Below are 20,193 nucleotides of genomic sequence, written 5' to 3'. Positions count from 1 at the left end.
AACTGTCCCAAAGGGCCAGTGTAAAAGGCAGAGGCTACGTCCCAAATGTCACCCCATTCCCTATATACTGCACTGCTTTTGATCAGGGCCCATAGAGCTCTGGTCAGAAGTAGTGCACTGTGTAGGGAATAGGGTGACATTTGGGACATAACAGACAAGACGTCTTGTTACTACCCCTCAGATCACCAAATGGTAGAAACTGCTGCAGTCCCTCCCAGGAGAGGAACATGGAGAGAGAATAACAAGGAGTATGTGAGACCAAGCAGCATTCAACCTTAATAGGCCCAGCTTACATCACTTCAACAATAATCAACATTTTAACTTGAGATAAAATAACTCAACAGCATCTGATTTGGTAACCCACCTTGATCACACACAAACTTTGTCACAAAAATACTTTACAGTGGGTTATAGGGCACTGTCCTCTCTGCTCTCTTCTTGCCCCGAAGACTGTCATTTCACTGAGGCAAGCCATCCAGGCTCTGGTTGGCCTTAAATACCCCAACCAGAGGTCACCTCCACAGCATGTCATCAAGAGGAAATATCTTCTCTGCTCTGCCTGGCTGTGAATTACAGTCAAATCAGATAAATGTCAAAGCTAGGAAGACAGAGGACGCAGCTCCCATTAAACCACTGATTCATTAATGGAGGCTTATTAACAAGAAAGCCTCCAGAGAAACCCTATGGAACAATCTATGTGCTTCTCCTATGGGCGGGAGACAATGTCTGTGTCCCAAATGCCACCCTGTTGCCTATATAGTGCACTACTTTTGACCAGGACCCTGGTAAGTGTACCATATAAGGAATAGGGCGCCATTTGGGAGGCACGCTATAGCCAATATGAGACACCAGAGCTGTCAACAGCTAGCAATAACATTGCAAAACAGAACAGGGTTAACTATGGAGGATAATTGGCAGCTTAGCTAGCAGTCGTTGAGTCATTCCTCGCCACTGAGAGATAATTGACAGCCATGTGCTTGGCTAGCCCGGAGACCCTCATGTGAATACTATATTGGTGGTAGAAGTAGTCCCCAGCTAATCTTCCAACGGATATGACTAATTTGATTATTATTTTGCTTTATGAATTCCCCACTCTCCAGGCCTCCCTCTCAGCATCAATCAGCTATGATGAATAATGGTTTAAAGATATGTTGATTTAGCAGCACAAACACAGAGGAAAGGAAATATGCATCAATACACAGAGGAAGAAAGTCACACAACACTGTGCCAACATTAGCATGTTCTCTAAATGATAAATACTATATGGCAACACATTTCAGTCTATGGACATAAGAATGTAAATGTTAGCCATCACTGACCATTCTGTTTATGTAATCAGATGGCAGTTGGTTCAAGAATTCTGGACTGATTCTCCTGTTGTCAAACAGTTCAAATGTTTGACAACTAGCAAATAGATCTCACAACCAGACAGGTGGGTTCCATATCTACTCATGGTTCAAAATATTTGTAATATTTGTGTTCATCACTATCGGAACAAAATACGTTGTTTTACCACGGGTTTACCTTTTACTGCAGTCTCCCAAAGAAGTCTAGATGAATACAACTCGCACAATAGGAGACCAAAATTCCCCAAATAAGTAGGCTAGGTAGCATTTTCTGCAGATGGACCTTTGTGCAAACGTCTGAATACCACAGAGGACATGATCAGACACCACAACCACAAAATGATTTGACTTCCACACAATGACTTCCAATCATATTATTTGACTACTAGGTCACACATATTGTCCCATGCAATACAACACATTCCCTTGGCTTGAACCCTGCCTTATTAGGACAGGAAGGGTTGACCCACAGTTCAACGTCTGGTTTTAATCTATATTTGGTTGGCCTGTCAACTAACGTGAAATCAACAAAATAACTCACTATGTAATTGGATTCAGGTTAAAAGAAAAAAGAAATCCCTTAGGTTGATGATTTTTTCAAATCCAATCAGTTTTCCACGTTGATTCAACGTCAACACATAGATTTTTGGGGGTTTAAATTGGAGGTCGACCGATTAATCGGAATGGCCGATTAATTAGGTCCGATTTCAAGTTTTCATAACAATCGGAAATCGTTATTTTTGGGCGCCGATTTTGCCGTTTTTTAAATATAAAAATAAAATAAAAAATAATAATTTTATTTAACTAAGCAAGTCAGTTAAGAACATATTCTTATTTTCAATTACGGCCTAGGAACGGTGGGTGAACTGCTTTGTTCAGGGGCAGAACGACAGATTTTCACCTTGTCAGCTCAGGGCTCCAATCTTGCAACCTTACAGTTAACTAGTCCAACGATATAACCACCTGCCTCTCGTTGCACTCCACAAGGAGCCTGTTAGGCAAATGCCGTAGAAGCCAAGATAAGTTGCTAGCTAGCATTAAACTTATCTTATAAAAAACAATCAATCAATCATAATCATTAGTTATAACTACACATGGTTGATGATATTACTAGTTTATCTAGCGTGTCCTGCGTTGCATATAATCGATGCAACGCTGGGGGATGATTTAACAAAAGCACATTTGCGGAAAAAAGCACAATCGTTGCACGACTGTACCTAACCATAAACACCAATGCCTTTCTTAAAATCAATACACAGAAGTATATATTTTTAAACCTTCATATTTAGCTAAAAGAAATCCAGGTTAGCAGGCAATATTAACCAGGTGAAATTGTGTCACTTCTCTTGCGTTCATTGGACGCAGAGTCAGGGTATATGCAACAGTTTGGGCAGCCTGGCTCATTGCGAACTAATTTGCCAGAATTTTAAATAATTATGACATAACATTGAAGGTTGTGCAATGTCACAAGAATATTTAGACTTAGGGATGCCACCCGTTAGATAAAATACCGAACGGTTCCGTATTTCACTGAAATAATAAACGTTTTGTTTTCGAAATGATAGTTTCCGGATTCGACCATATGAATGACCAAAGGCTTGTATTTCTGTGTGTTATGTTATAATTAAGTCTATGATTTGATAGAGCAGTCTGATTGAGCGATGTTAGGCAGCAGCAGGCTCGTAAGCATTCATTCAAACAGCACTTTTGTGCGTTTTGCCAGCAGCTCTTCGCAAGCACAACGCTGTTTATGACTTCAAGCCTATCAGCCTAATGGCTGGTGTAACTGATGTGAAATGGCTAGCTAGTTAGTGGGGTGCGCGCTAATAGCGTTTCAACATTCACTCGCTCTGAGACTTGGGGTAGTTGTTCCCCTTGCTCTGCATGGGCCGCGGCTTTTGTGGAGCGATGGGTAACGCTGCTTCGAGTGTGGCTGTTGTCGATGTGTTCCTGGTTCGAGCCCAGGTAGGGGCGAGGAGAGGGACGGAAGCTATACTGTTACACTGGCAATACTATAGTGCCTATAAGAGAATCCAATAGTCAAAGGTATATGAAATACAAATGGTAGAGAGCGAAATAGTCCTATAAATACTATATTAACTACAACCTAAAACCTCTTACCTTGGAATATTGAAGTCTCATGTTAAAAGGAACCACCAACTTTCATATGTTCTCATGTTCTGAGCAAGGAACTCAAACGTTAGCTTTTTTACATGGCACATATTGCACTTTTACTTCTCCAACACTTTGTTTTTGCATTATTTAAACCAAATTGAACATGTTTCATTATTTATTTGAGGCTAAATAGATTTTTATTGATGTATTATATTAAGTTAAAATAAGTGTTCATTCAGTATTGTTGTAATTGTCATTATTACAAATAAATAAATAAAAATCGGCCGATTAATCAGTATCGGCTTTTTTTTTGGGGTCCTTCAATAATCGGTATCGGTATCAGCGTTGAAAAATCATAATCGGTCGACCTCTAGTTGAAATGACGTGGAAACAACGTTGGTTCAACCAGTTTTTGCCCAGTGAGTAGTTGAATGGGATACTGGTCTATGCACATTCAAATCACTCTCTTTATGATCTCATTGGCCTGAGAGCACTAGCAAAGCCTGAGCCTTTATGGAAAGAGACACAGAAAGCACACAGCAGCACTGCATAATCTTTTATCCTCTCACTCTATTAATATGAATCACACCAGAGCATAAAGAGAGAGAGAAAACTATCCAAATTAAAAGCAATGAGTATCAGAAGCCCACATTACATTTTCATATTTTCAAGACTTTGAGATGAGAATGATCTTTCTCTCTCTCCCACTCTCTCTCTCTCTCTCTCTCTCTCTCTCTCTCTCTCTCTCTCTCTCTCTCTCTCTCTCTCTCTCTCTCTCTCTCTCTCTCTTTGCTGGGGGTTTACATTGTGCACTCAGTCTCAACGGCCGTGACGGAACAGAACACAAGACAGTCAGGCCACTGACTGGATGTTAAATCTGATGGCTCAGATAAAATCACCAAGAGGTGTCAGTTTCAAGCAGGGTCCTCACTCCCGAGGTCTGCTCAAAGAGGAAAATGCATGAGACGCCACATTCGCCCGTCTCAAATGGTAATTTGGTAAATCTGACTTGGATCGGATTCAACATCTGTTAGGGAGCCACTTGTCCTGCACCAAAGTCGATTACTAACCAGCAAAGGTTTTTCTGTGGAGGTGGTTTCTTAGCATATTTTAAGATTAGTACAAATCAACAGAAGGTGACTGAGCCAAACAACTCAATGGAGTATGTCAGGTTCTCCATAGTTTACTCTTGCGATAGCCGAGTCATACTAGGAAAACACTTGTAAATAATTTTTTACAACTTGTAATTTCAAACACAATATTTTGTCCATGCTTCCACTCAGGGCTCAGTTGAGAGCTACAGTATTCACATTGGTTAAAAGTAACATTGGTTAAAAGTAACTAAGTAATGTGTAAAACTTAGGGAGTGGCATACGGTCAGCTAAGCAGAAATGCACTTGCACTGAGCAGGGGGATTAAAGCTTCAGCTTGTAGTGAACATAAGCTCTGCCCGTGGTCCTCCAAACACCTGACCTATTGAAAAATCCTGAGCTCGAGGTCAGTGGTTCAGAAAAAATTATTGATAAAGTTGGAGTTGGTTTGAACTATTCGACGATTAACCATTTCTTATGTGTTTGTGTCTAGCACCAGATATAGGCTTAAAGAGTAACTTTCAAACCAAATTTCAGACTTTTCCCAAACCCTAAAAATACAAAATAAATGCATTCAGGTGATAAGTTATGGGTGGGGTTATTGTGTAAATGAAGTATTTAAAGAAGAAAAAAAGATATCTACCCCATACGGGATTAGAACTCTCAAACATTGAACTATGAGCCAACTATTTTAGCAGATTGCACCACCAATCAGTCAAAGTGGTCAGGAAAAAGCTAAACGAGTTGGCATGACCACCATTATCCTTTATTTCTTCTTACGATGGATGTAGCTACGAATATTAACGTATAAACTTCATAACCTATATGTTTTTTTTTCTTTGTAAAAACAGCACATAATTCATGAACCCAGATTCATGAAACAGTAATGTGCGGAAATGTGCCTTTTGAATTTTGTGTAATGTCTGTATTCTAGTCAAGGAAGCATCATGCTAAATAGATGGGCACACTCCACTTACTGTACCAAGACCATTGCCAAATAAGGAGCACTGTCACCTGCTTTTATAGTAAGCCTTGAGGTGGTACCACCCAGCACATCTAGAAGAGTTTATTTCATACCGAACCCCTCCCTTGAGATGACATACATGTTTTTCACTATAACTAAGCCTAAAACATCTGGTTTTTGATTGAAAAAAATATATATAATCATAAAAGTTACTCTTTAAGCTTTGTATAGAGGCTATCAGACAGAGTTAGAAGACTGTACTCACAATTACAAAAATTTTATTTGAATATCATCCAGGGAAGAGGGTTATTTGGCCTGGCAAGCACCATATATTATGGGATAGCAAGTTTATTTTCCTGGAGAGTGGTGAGGAGAGTAGAGTGGATACGAGGGGAGTTAACGCTTGTTACTTTCGCACCATGAGGCAGCTTCAATGTCAACACAGTGTGGATGGAGAATCATGTCAGGGGCAAACATAAGGGGTTACACAAAGGTCATGGCTGGGCTGGGACAAGTGTAATTTCTATATGGTGGATTACTCTGTGGTACAATACAGTGTGGCGCCATGGAGAAATCCAGTTTTGTTTCCAGCCAACAATGCCTAGGGTGTTTGGGTTACATGACAATACAAAAGTTTCCTTTTTCTCTATTGTGACACAAAATCACGTGCTATCTCAATTACCTCGTACCCCTGCACATTGACCCGGTACTGGTACTCTCTGTATATGGCCATGTTATTTTTACTCGTTATTGTTATTCGTTATTTGCTGTGTATTTATTCCTTGTGACACTATTTCTATTTTTTTGTTTGTTTTATCTTTAACTCTGAATTGTTGTTAAAGGTCCTGTGAGTAAGCATTTCACTGTTAGTCTATACCTGTTGTTTACAAAGCATGTGACAAATACATTTTTATTATATTTGATGAGAGCTCTGGAAATGAGAACAAACAAGGTTCTTTATGGGGATCCCATCTTAACAGACATTTTGACTAATCAATTAGAGTTTCAAGAGAAGAAAAAAACCCATTGGAGAACAATTAAATCTACATGGAAACCGGAAGTTGATGAGACGTTTGTTATCTTCCATGCTAACTACAAGATCATCAGGGACAAAGAGAGTGGCTCTTGCCAGTTTCCAGCCCCAGGCTTCATTTGTCTGTGTTGCTCAGAGGCTAACCCCAGTTTAGCACACAGTGTTAATTCACACCCAAAATGATGGCGCACACCTGTCACCATCGTTACGCGCACCTGCACGTCATCAGACTTACCTGGACTCCATCACTTCCCTGATTACCTTCCCTATATATGTCACTCCCTTTGATTCCTTCCCCAGGCGTTATTGTTTCTGTTCCTGTGTCATGTCTGTGTGTTGTTCTTGTTGTTGTATTATGTTGTGTTTATTTTATTAAAAAACTCACTCCCTGAACCTGCTTCCCAACTCTCAGTGCACATTGTTACGACTTTCAATATTCTTTGCAAAAAATGTTGCACAAACTCTCTGCGTATGATAGCTATTACTGTTGATTTCTAACCACACATCCATGCATTGCCTAACTAGTGTTGCATCCTAAAAGCTTATTGCAGTAATTCAAAACATTTGAATACAGATTGCTTCTAAGTGAGCACTGAGTGAGTAGTGTCTTTATCTACAGTAGTCAAACCAGCCAACTGGCCAGAAGAGTTGAATTAAGTGGTGCACCCGAGAGGTAATCTTGAACTCCACACAAAGGGCTCATAGAGCTGCTATAAAAGTGGAAACTTTGCATTAGTTTCAGAATTTAATGGCCGAGCAGCCGATAATGTCTGCTCTAAATTACAGCCAATTACAAATATGGAGAAAGTCTGGTGAGTGTTGCCTACTCATTTGAAGCATGTTTTCCATTGCTAAAGCAACGTGAATTGTCCTGTTGTGAGATGGTGCATGGAAATTGAATGCAACTGTTCATTTTGCTGATGATTAAATCCAAAACATCGGTTCATCGAGGGCTGTGAGATATTGAAGGCTGTGAGATATCGAGGGCTGTGAGATGTCAATATCGAGGGCCGTGAGATGCTGATCAGCAGGCGCCCGCTGAAAAGTCCCACCTGTCACTAAAAACGCTCTCTGCCAAATCTTCCAACATCCATCATTCCATTTCCCACTATCTCTTTTATAGTAAATTTAACAAATTACTGTACTTTATATGGATTATTATCGGAACACCGATGTGGTCAAATTATATGATATAGACTGTCAAGATATTTTTAAACATTTAATTATTTAATTATTACTCTCACAATTTCAACATATATTTTCGCCATGAACATGACAACAAATTTAACTGAGCAGCATCCATACAATTTAAGGGATCAAAGTATTAAAGCAAAATATTTCCCATATTATCTAATTCTGCCCTCTGTTTATAAATGCTTTCTCTCTGGCGGTGGTAGTGCACTCAGAGGACAATCCGGATTGTTGTGTCACCGGCACTACCACCGCCGGTGACGATGAATGATCAATTCCGAATCACCGATGATCACCGATGCCAAATCACAGCTGAGGAAACAGGAGGGAGGAGAGACTGATCAACCCTGACACCTAATGATGGATTTGTCTCTCTGACGTTTCACTCAATTTGATGTACCGCGCACAGGGGCGGTATTAGAGCCACACACCCAGAGGGGTGACACACACATAGACACGCACACATAAGTGGGAGATAGCCGGGGAGGTAGGAATTATAACAGAGCACATGATGACTGACTGAGGCTTGTGATGATGATAGGCAAACCTTGCATCCATAGCTCTGTCTCTGAATTTGAGAGTGGTTACATTTCTCCAGCCCCATCCTTAAACTTTTTAGCAAAACAGTGGCGGAGAAAATGCTTTGTTATTGTTTTCACTGTCGATTGCTCCTATAAGGGCCACTGCTATCACAACCTTAACCCGGATGGAAATTGGCCTATATGGATTGGGCTAAATGTAAATGTTTCTTACAGATTAGATATGAAAAGCATACGCATAACCATTTGAATGGGAACTAAGTCATTTCAATGCACTCTATTGACTCAAAGAAGAGTCTTCAACTGTAATTTGTTTGTTTTTTTAGCTCTCCTAGCTGTGCCGATGAGGAACTAGAACAAGCACACCTGTAGTTGTTTTGTTTGGAAAACAATGCTGCATCCCCGCCATCACACAATTATTGTTGTTGTTAACGCAATCCAAAAACGGTCCATTATAAATACCAATCTGGGTCAGGTGGGCATCATTTGAAAGCTTGTTCTACAGCCAACATGACCATTGAGTTATAAGTTATAAAATACAATATTACAGTGTTAGGCTTTCACAATGCAATTCAGGGAAACGGATCATAATTGTGGTGCGCGTAGACAGGAGTCATGCGTGCATTCAGGTGCGCGTAGACAGGAGTCATGCGTGCATTCAGGTGCGCGTGGACAGGAGTCATGCGTGCATTCAGGTGCGCGTAGACAGGAGTCATGCGTGCATTCAGGTGCGCGTAGACAGGAGTCATGCGTGCATTCAGGTGCGCGTAGACAGGAGTCATGCGTGCATTCAGGTGCGCGTAGACAGGAGTCATGCGTGCATTCAGGTGCGCGTAGACAGGAGTCATGCGTGCATTCAGGTGCGCGTAGACAGGAGTCATGCGTGCATTCAGGTGCGCGTAGACAGGAGTCATGCGTGCATTCAGGTGCGCGTAGACAGGAGTCATGCGTGCATTCAGGTGCGCGTAGACAGGAGTCATGCGTGCATTCAGGTGCGCGTAGACAGGAGTCATGCGTGCATTCAGGTGCGCGTAGACAGGAGTCATGCGTGCATTCAGGTGCGCGTAGACAGGAGTCATGTGTGCATTCAGGTGTGCGTAGACAGGAGTCATGCGTGCATTCAGGTGTGCGTAGACAGGAGTCATGCGTGCATTCAGGTGTGCGTAGACAGGAGTCATGCGTGCATTCAGGTGTGCGTAGACAGGAGTCATGCGTGCATTCAGGTGTGCGTAGACAGGAGTCATGCGTGCATTCAGGTGCGCGTAGACAGGAGTCATGCGTGCATTCAGGTGTGCGTAGACAGGAGTCATGCGTGCATTCAGGTGTGCGTAGACAGGAGTCATGCGTGCATTCAGGTGTGCGTAGACAGGAGTCATGCGTGCATTCAGGCGTGCGTAGACAGGAGTCATGCGTGCATTCAGGTGCGAGTGCTGCTGCAAGTTTTCCTCACAATAGACAAACATGGGCTTCTTCTGTTCAGAACAACCCAGGGTCATTTGTCATCTTGTAACTGTACATTAAACATAGTGATCATAAACGTTGACACTGTTTATGACATGAGTTTTATGATATGGAAATTTTAAGTGCACATTTGAACTCATGGGTGTTTGGCTTGCTTGTAGGACATCTAAGTGGTATTTATTATAATCATCAATGTCTCATCTTTCTAAATACATAGAGTCCTCTTAATTCACAGCATATCCCTCACTCAGACAGCAAACAATTTGCTTAAGTTGTCCAATAAGCAGGAGGGATGGGGGCAACTTCTTGTCGTGCTCAAGTTCAGAACGGCATCGCTGTGAAGCATGTTACTGTATTTTTTTATTTAACTAGGCAAGTCAGTTAAGAACAAATTCTTATTTACAATGACAGCCTAGGAGCAGTGGGTTAAATGCCTTGTTCAGGGGCAGAACAACAGATTTTCACGTTGTCAGCTCCGGGATTCAATGTGGCAACCTTTCGGTTACTGGCCCAACGCCTAACCATTAGGCGACCTGCCGCCCCTGTTACTGTACAGTCACTGCGTTCCAATTTAGCAATCTTTTTTGTGCCCAAATATACAGGTATGAGTGTAAAGGGTTAATGAAACATCTGCAATGGGGACCTGAACAGCATCAGCATTCATTTCAAATACTACAAAGCCCATCTCTCCCTGACTCCCACGCACATTATTTCCTGATTGCCCACAGGTCCCCCTATGATAACAGAGACACAATACAGTTGGGGAGGTGGGATGGGAGGTTAAGGTGAGGTACATCAGATAACACTGAGGTCAGATGTGTCCCAATTATCTCCATTTGAGGTTCCATCTGAAAGGCTGTAGGCTTCGTCCCAAATGGCACCCTATTCCCTATAAAGTGCACTACTTTTACCAGGGTGCCGGTCATCCCTGCATGTATTGGGAGTGCAGTACACATGAGTCTTTCGATAAATAAGGTGGTCAAAATTTCAAAATGGTTTGATATACATTTAAATATGATTTTCTTGCAGCTTTACATGTGCATTTACAGAAATAAAGTCTAGATAGGCACAATGAGACCCTAACTCCAACTAGCAACTACAAAACATCTACATGTCATTCAAAATGTCACAAGAAACATGGAGAAACAACGTGCCACACCTGTTTCACCTGTCTTTGTGATTGTCTCCACCCCCATCCAGGTGTCGCCCATCTTTCCCATAATCCCGTGTGTATTTAAACCTCTGTCCTCTGTTTGTCTGTTGCCAGTTCACTTGTTTCGTCAAGCCTACCAGCGGTTTTCCTTCTGTTCCTGTCTCTCGATTGTTCCCGGTGTTGACTATTTCTGCCTGCCCTGACCCTGAGCCTGCCTGCCATCCAGCACCTTTGCCCCACCTATATGGATTACTGACCACTACCTGCCCTTGACCTGTTGTTTGCCTGCCCCTGTTGGATTAATAAACTGTTGTTACTTTGACATTTGACATGAGTACTCTGGCGGTCCATATAGAGAACTTTTCTGCTTCCCTTGCTCGCACCCCTTTTCATACCATTCTGCTGTGGGGAAACCAGTCTAAATCTCTCCGGGTCCTCATTGACTCTTCCCTGGCTTCCGAGCTGAACATCCCCACTCAGCCCCTCTCCATTCCCATGGATGTTAGAGTGCTAGACGGGCGCTCTATAGGCCGGATCACCGAAAATACCACTCCCATCAACCTACAGGTGTCAGGGAATCACAGCGAGACTATTCAGTTTCTGCTCATCAAATTTCCTCAGATTCCAGTGGTTTTGGGATTCTCCTGGCTCCAGCAATACAATCCCCTCATCAACTGGTCTACTGGTGCCATCATGGGCTGGAGTCCGTTCTGCCACATCCATTGTCTTCTTGGGGGCTTGGAAGGTGCCCTGGACCTCTCCACCAATCCCAGCGAAGTACCAGAACCCCCAGGGAGGTGTTCAGCAAGGCCCGGGCCACTTCGCTTCCCCCGCACCAACCCTATGACTGCGGGATTGACCTTCTCCCTAGCAACACGCCGCCCCGGGGACATCTGTACTCTCTGTCGGGACCGGAGACCAAGTCTATGGAGACCTACATTGTGGACTCCCTAGCTGCAGGATTTATCTGTCCCTCTTCCTCTCCTGTGGGTGCGATAAAAGACATGACCCTCCGCCCGTGCATTGACTACCGGCGACTCAATGACATTAAGAACCGTTACCCGCTACCACTCATTTCCTCTGCCGTCGAACCACTCCAGGGGGCCACTGCATTTTCCAAGCTGGATCTACGGTATGCCTACCCCCCCGGAACGCCTACCCCCACTCTACGAGAGGGGAAGAGTGGATAACCGCCTTCATCATGGCCAGAAGCCACTACGAGTATCTTGTCATGCATTTTGTCCTCACCAACGCCACTGCTGTGTTCCGGGCTCTGGTAAATGATGTTCTCTGCGACATGTTGAACCGGTTCTTCTTCATCTACATTGACGACCCCACCCCCCCCCCCCCCCCCCCCCCCCCCCCCCCCCCCCCCCCACCCCCCCAAGAACACGTGCTCCACGTCCGGTGGGCTCTTCAACGCCTTCTGGAGAATCAGCTGCTTGTTAAGGCAGAGAAGTGCGAGTTCCATCGTTCCACCATGCCCTTTCTGGGTTACATCATCTCTGCTGGGAGTGTCCAGATGGAGCCCGGTCGGCCCTCCTCAAGACCACCTCCAGGTGTCGATGACAAGCAGATCGCCATCGGACCCCAGGTCCCCGGTATCGTCTCGGGCAGAGGGTATGGCTACCACCCGGGATCTGCCCCTCCGGGTGGATCGCGCAAACTCTTCCCCCAGTTTATCGGCCCGTTTCCCATCTCCAAAATGATTAGCCCCTCTGCTGTTCGTCTTCTGTTGCACCGTACCCTTTGCATACATCCCACCTTCCATGTGTCCCGAGTTAAACCCATGTCTCGTAGCCATTTGTCTCCTGTTTCCAGGCCCACCCCTCTCCCGTGTCTCATCAATGGCCAACCGCCATACATGGTGAGGCGTCTCCTGAAGGTTCAACCACGGGCCAGGGAGTTCCAGTACCTGGTTGACTGGGAGGGTTATTGCCCAGAGGAGAGGTGCTGGGTCCCCGCCAGGGACATCCTGGACCCAGGCCTCATTGTGGATTTCTAACGCCAACACCCAGGTCAACCAGGTATGCGCCCAGGTCAAACCCTGATCTGTTTCACCTGTTTTTGTGATTGTCTCCACAGGTGTCACTCCAATTATCCCCTGTGTATTTATACCTGTGTTCTCTGTTTGTCTGTTGCCAGTTTGTTTTGTTTCGTTAAGCCTACCAGCAGTTTTCCCTCCGTTCCTGTCTCTCGATTGTTCCTGTTTTCTTATTTTCCCAGTGTTGACCATTTCTTCCTACCTGCCGTCCTGTACCCTTGCCTCACCTATCTGGATTACTGACTCCTGCCTTCCCTTGACCTGTCTTTTGCCTGCCCCTGTTGGATTAAAAAACTGCTGTTACTTCGACATTGTCTTCATCTGGGTCTTACCTGAAACGTGATACACTGCATGTTTCTTTGGCATGCCTAGTTGCCAGGTCTTTTTGTGCTTTAGTCAACTTCTCTATCATTTATAGCCATGCTAAACATTCCTGAATAATGAAAAAGATAAACAACAGCAGTTCTATATGTTTAAATAGTTGATATAATATAATACATTAGGTTCTGTCAACAAAATCATAGACAATAATAATAAACAATTAAATAATTATAATCAGTAAACTCTTCAAGCATTGTGTGAGCCTGTCTAAAAACTAGCGATTAAATTCTTGCTTCCTCTGTCCTTGTTTCCTCCACTCCTTGCTTCTCCTTGAAAGTGCAAGTGCACTCCTCTCCCCAAATGCGCTTTGAGAGTGAGGCAAGCAATGGGATAATCAAAACATATCCTTGATTCTTCGCGTCCTCTCTCCTCACCTCCTTTTCAAAACCCATTGGATAAGGTCAGAGGGGAAGGACCTCTGACCTTCTCATCCAATGGGTTTTGAGAAGGAGATGAGAGAGGATACGACGAATCAAGGAAATGAAATTGACATTCTCCCAGGGACAGAGGAAGTAAGTATTTGACAGGTATTAAAGCCCCCATGCAGTCTTTGTAATTGTACTTATTAAATCATCACTGTATGTCTAAATCACTGTGGTTATTTAATGAAAATAACGCCAAAATATATTTTATCATTTACTTCCCTGATCCTCCTTTGGTACATGAAATTCTCAGTTTTGTGTGGGCATTAGGAAACAAATTAGAAGATATTTACATACATTAGCTGATAGGATAGTCTGGAGCCCACCCCCTTACCCAGATGAACAGTCTATTATAATCAGGTCACATTGTGACATCCTGATTTGGGTGAAAAGTTCCATCCCACCTGAACATGTTGAAATTCCAGGCATTTTTTTCAAATAGCTCTTACACAAATAGGGCATTATTATAATTTTCACAAATTCAGTGTGTAATTTCGACCTCATAGAAGGCCCGGGACGATACCAGTACCGCAATACTCGTTAGTTTCGTGTTGCAAACATGTTGTCCTCCAGAGTCACATGTATTTATTTTCCAAGCTATAGCACACAATATGTTAACTACAGCAGGTTTTTAAAGGACCAAAGAATTATTCACATCCTTGCTTCATTCCAGCTAGTTAGATGTGCAACCGCTGACTAACTATAGGTTGGGGAATATCTCTAGTCTAGCAATAGATACTGTTGCTTTGGCGGTATGGCATCATTGAATGAGTTTACCAATGGTTAGTTAGGTAGCTAGGCTATATCAGTCAGCTAACCATTTACAGTTACATCAGTTCATTAATAAGTCAACAGCAATATCCAGGAATTTTACAGGATCAAGTTCAACGTGTAATTCAATTGTTAAATTATTAGTATATGATGTAAAGACAAACATCAGTATCAGAAATGTAAGGGAAGAAAAGTAGTGTTTTACGTCACACGATTTTTGCCAAATCCGTGAAGACTCCAAGCATGAGAAATAGTTGAACCTTTTGATTAAACTCATGAATTATACTTAATGTATCTATGTTCCCCCTTCATATCTTAATGTTTTCACATGAAAAGGCAAATTATTATGAACGACTTTGTAACAGCTCCAAACAGTTGTCCACTACAAGAAATGCTCACTGGTACCCTAGTTTTTAGAAAGACCCACATACAACACAATGCCACCGTCTCGAGCCAGGCCGCAGTCATTATGTTCAAGTTGTTTTATGCCTATTCATGGGAGCACTCCTGATACAAGCATCATCTTGGGATCTCACATAAACATACAGCTCAACAGTGGAGACCTGCTGGGACCTACAGTATATAAACAGGGGGAGATCTGATGTGCTAAAAACAACAGGATGGTGAGGAAGAGAAACAATTACAACAGCCTGTTCCCACACACTCATTTCAAAAAGAGCCTATTTTCACAGAAAATGCAATTAGATATAGGGTCACATGTCTGTATCACAAACACTCTCTGACCAATATAATCAAAGTTTCAAAAAAGAAAAAGAAAGGGGATTAGAATGATCCATTCTAGCCTATGGGAAAGAGGCGGTATTGAGTGGAGTTTTGCTTTTGAGTTATTTGATTTTTTTCCACGGTTCAATCATTAATTTACAAGCCCTTAAACTTCAATGGTGGACTGATGCACGGTTTCCATTAGCCAGATTTGTAAAGCAGAGGTTCTTGGGAAGAGCACATTGTTAGAGCAGATGTTTATAAGTAGTACAGGGACTGGTAAACACAGTGAGCGAGAGAACAAGCCAGAAAATGACAAAGTAAGAGAGAGAGAGAGAGAGAGAGAGAGAAAGAACACAGCCAAGCGAAAGAGGGCACAACGGCACGCACAATGGGTCACCAGGCCATTGTATTTGAGGTTTGGTAGGGCACCGTGAAGTCATGCTTTTTCTTTTTAAATATTTTTCCTATCTTTTTTCTGTAACTTTGTGTACAATATTGTATTTAAGTATGTCTTTCCAGAAGAGGCTTAAGTTTAGTATCCTTTTACTAAGATAAACTGGAATTAAGAACTGCCGGTCCAAAGTAATTTACCAGTGTGCATTCTAAATGGCCCTGCTCAAAAGTAGTGCACCATATAGGGAATAGTGCCATTTGGGATGTACCCCTAGTTTCATTGAATAGTTTTTGGGATCCTACATACGGAGCACCATTTCATGTTTGGCCTCGGAGAGGGGCTCTCAAACACAAGCTCCTTCTGGCATTGTAATAGACATTATGAGTTTGATTCTACTCTTTGAATAAAATGACACATGTAGGCCTATTGGGATGTGCTGCTTCTTTATAACAGACCTCACTATTTAATGGAGCTATATGTAACAAGTTGCAGCGATGGGACAAAACTGTAACTACCAATTGGATGCCATGAAATTGGGGAGAAAAAGGGGTAAAAAATAAAAAAAAATGAAAATACATTATAATAATAATACAAACAAATAAAGAAAATGTCCTTAAAATATCTACAGTAATAGTGGATAAATCGTTTATCACAATATATATTTTTTAAATGTATTGAGACCACACAAAAAATGCATTCTAATGGTGCAGCCTCATTATTGGTCAACAAAAGACTGACCATCTCTTGTTGTCAAATTGACTGGGGCCAGCAAATGGCAAGTGTCAAATATCTACAAATCACTCAGCCCCAGTCAATTTGACAACAAGAGATTTGCTGGCCCCAGTCAATTTGACAACAAGAGATTTTCTGGCCCCAGTCAATTTGACAACAAGAGATTTGCTGGGCCCAGTCAATTTGACAACAAGAGATTTGCTGGCCCCAGTCAATTTGACAACAAGAGATTTGCTGGCCCCAGTCAATTTGACAACAAGAGATTTGCTGGCCCCAGTCAATTTGACAACAAGAGATTTGCTGGCCCCAGTCAATTTGACAACAAGAGATTTGCTGGCCCCAGTCAATTTGACAACAAGAGATTTGCTGGCCCCAGTCAATTTGACAACAAGAGATTTGCTGGCCCCAGTCAATTTGACAACAAGAGATTTGCTGGCCCCAGTCAATTTGACAACAAGAGATTTGCTGGCCCCAGTCAATTTGACAACAAGAGATTTGCTGGCCCCAGTCAATTTGACAACAAGAGATTTGCTGGCCCCAGTCAATTTGACAACAAGAGATTTGCTGGCCCCAGTCAATTTGACAACAAGAGATTTGCTGGCCCCAGTCAATTTGACAACAAGAGATTTGCTGGCCCCAGTCAATTTGACAACAAAAGATTTGCTGGCCCCAGTCAATTTGACAACAAGAGATTTGCTGGCCCCAGTCAATTTGACAACAAGAGATTTGCTGGCCCCAGTCAATTTGACAACAAAAGATTTGCTGGCCCCAGTCAATTTGACAACAAGAGATTTGCTGGCCCCAGTCAATTTGACAACAAGAGATTTGCTGGCCCCAGTCAATTTGACAACAAGAGATGGTCAGTCTTTTGTTGACCATAGACTTGAGAAGAATTGGGTTGGAAACATGGGGTTATTTTGTTATAGATATTTTGTAAAGGAAAAACAAAAATTCTAGGCTGCTAAATGACAAAAATGTGGACCAATAAAAAGGTTGCACCATTAGAATGCAAAATAAAAAGTTTTGTGGAAATTGAGAAACACTATGTCCACTACTACTGTAAATAAAAATGTGAGGTAAGAAAAAGCTATATGTATATAGCTCCTTATAATGAGTATTTTTTTCTTACCTCACATTTTTAGGATTATAAACATCCTCCGTAATTTAAGTGGCAGAGCAAAAAGTTATGTTGGGCATTTGAGCAATTTCCTCACTCTGACACAATAAATATAATTCACATTTAAAATAAGACAAGTGATGATTGCATCTATCATAAACTGATATGACCCTAGAAACGCAATACTATAACCAAGAGGGGAATGAGAGATGACATGCATAAGGTTCTACAAATCAAGAGCCCAGCTCTGATGGTGAAAGGTTTTAAAACTAATCAATTAGAGCCAGGGGCCTCAACATGTTATTAACATATAACACAATAAAACCAAACAGCCTAGAATTGTTGTTTTTCCTTTACAAAATATCTATAACAAAATAACCCCATGTTTCCAACCCAATTCTTCTCAAGTCTACAAACCCTAAACAGTCAACAACACTGTCACTTCAAAAGGATGCAGATATGTGGCACTTCCATTCTGACCCATAATTCTAGAACATCTTCTAGAAGTTATTTTACCTAAATTCTTAAATTCTTAAAACTTCCGTTTTACCCAGTGAGCTCTGATTTCCTTCTTAGAAGTGTTTTTCCTCTCTCTAAAATGTTAATTGGATGCTTTTACTACTGGTCTTCTCCATGATAACAACTAGGGGACTGAGCAATGGTCAATCGAGACCGTTTCCATAGTGACAAGCATCAGCAGCATCTCAAGACAAACTCGGGCATCTTGATCAGTCAGTCACTGTCCGATGAAAAGGCATTGGATGTGTGAAATGTACAATAGAGCACAGTACAAATGAGTAATGCAATAATGACAGACACATTACGGTGTTCATTTCCTAATGAGTAGTATCTTAGGCTAGGTAATTTGTGAGAATTAGAATTATATACAATAAAATACGCCTTTGACTCAGCAAGTTTTATCCAAACAGGCCACTTGTCACTTGATGGAATGTCCCCCCAAAAATATATCTTTATACTTTATTTGGTAGACTCATCCATGCGTGAAGTTACTAGAAAAGTTATTGATTTATGAATGCTTAATACATGCGTAGCCTAATAAAAACGTTATAAAACAGGACCTACCTGCTTCCATATAAAGGCATCCCTTTCGTTTAACTTCCAAGACACGGCCACATGGATGGTAGACAGTATAACTCCAGTGATAACCGCAGCCCGCATCCGAACCGGGAGCAGCGTGTAGATGACATGGATAAAGAACACCGTCCACCAAATTCCCTCAGAACCACTTTGCGGCTGAACAAGCAGCACCCCGATCACTTGTACAACCAGCACGACTAGAATGACCACATAGCAGACTATCCACATGTGGTCCTGATGAAACCCGTTCCGATTGCACACAACCATCAATATGAGGATAAGTAAGATGGCTAAGGAAAAGACCACCACGTAAGTTATCCTGCATACTCCTCCCGCGCAATGGAATGTCAGCATGACCGCGCACATGAGCACCAAAACGGCCATTAGCATGGTCAAACTGCTCTGGTTGAGCCGGAAAAAGTAACGCTGGTACAGCCTCTCCAACTTCTCCGATTGGAATTTCTTGGATCTGAAAATCTGCATCGCGCTGCTGCAGCACGCAACCATGGAAAGGTGAACTTCAGGCATGAGTTCCTCCTCGGGTTTGGAGCCCTTCACTCTCCGGTCTTCCAAGCCCAATTCCACCGATTTGGGTCTCACTTCCCCGGCTCCATCTGCGTGCCTTGGGGAAGATCGGTTGTTGTTTCGGCTCTCTTCCCCAGTCCCATGCTCTTGCCACGCAGATCTAGACCTAAAACTGACCCTGCTAACCGTTGTCGTGGCTCGTCCTGGTCCGGGCTGCTGTTCGGGATCATCATCTCCTTCCCTCCATCTGCTGTTCGACCGGGCGAGTTTTTTGCTCGGAGATCTAGCCGAGTATGGGCATCCGTTTGCAATAGACTCAGACTCGCCCCAAGCAGATCTGAGCTCAGTCCCTCCCCTCAGCCCAGGCGCACCGACTTCGGGCGGGCTCACACTGTTCGATCTGGACATTATATTTCTCAGATAAAAGTCAAAGAAAAAAGCAACACACAGGACCACACACGTGCCTGCTTATAGTCTCTTAGAAAAGCCGAATTCGCGCAAATTATTGTTCTTGCTACAATGTTGTTACATTGTCACAATGGTTTCTTAAATGACAGGTCTATGACATTCCTGAGAAATCCGTGATGACTGAATTCAGAAAATGTTGAAGTCAATTAAATGTGTCCAGTTAAATGTCCATTATGATAGGGAAAATGTATGTCCATGATACTTTTGAAAATGTGACGCATAGGCCTATTGATGACTGGGGATAACTTTGGCCGCAGATGGCAAAATGCTCTTGAAAATCACTTAAAAACAATTAAATTAGATGTCATCTGGGACATATGCTGTAACAACAAACAGACCTCTAGTGTAGAATACATTTCCAGGAGGACTTCGTTTTACATAATTCATTATAATCCAAATATAAACTCTGTATGCAGAAATGTTGTTAATTATAGGCCAAGGCCATGGAATAAAAAGACTATACAACTCCAATAGTTGGCCATACCAACATCTATCATGTTGTGAATCTGTAATACCTCCCCAAGCACTTTCTTTTGCCTTGATGTAAAATGAATTATAAGAAAAAACGTGATGATGTGGGGGACAATCCCACGTCGACGTCAAAGCTACATTAGTTGAGCGT

At 42.4% G+C, this 20,193-nt stretch overlaps 1 protein-coding gene across 1 annotated transcript in view; it reads right to left on the bottom strand.

Annotated features, from left to right (window-relative positions):
* The window catches only part of LOC139400846 (adenylate cyclase 5), a 131,518-nt gene extending 112,007 nt beyond the window's left edge, over window positions 1–19,511 (bottom strand). The window contains exon 1 of the mRNA XM_071145442.1: window positions 18,564–19,511. Within this exon, the coding sequence (XP_071001543.1) occupies window positions 18,564–19,511 (948 nt within the window). The remainder of the gene's footprint in view (window positions 1–18,563) is intronic.
* Window positions 19,512–20,193: the final 682 nt, after the last annotated feature.

This window comes from Oncorhynchus clarkii, chromosome 3 (genome assembly GCF_045791955.1).
Source record: "Oncorhynchus clarkii lewisi isolate Uvic-CL-2024 chromosome 3, UVic_Ocla_1.0, whole genome shotgun sequence".
Classification (NCBI taxonomy): Eukaryota; Metazoa; Chordata; class Actinopteri; order Salmoniformes; family Salmonidae; genus Oncorhynchus; species Oncorhynchus clarkii.
The sequence above is the reverse complement of the archived record's forward strand: the minus strand, read 5'-3'. Positions and strand labels throughout refer to the sequence as shown.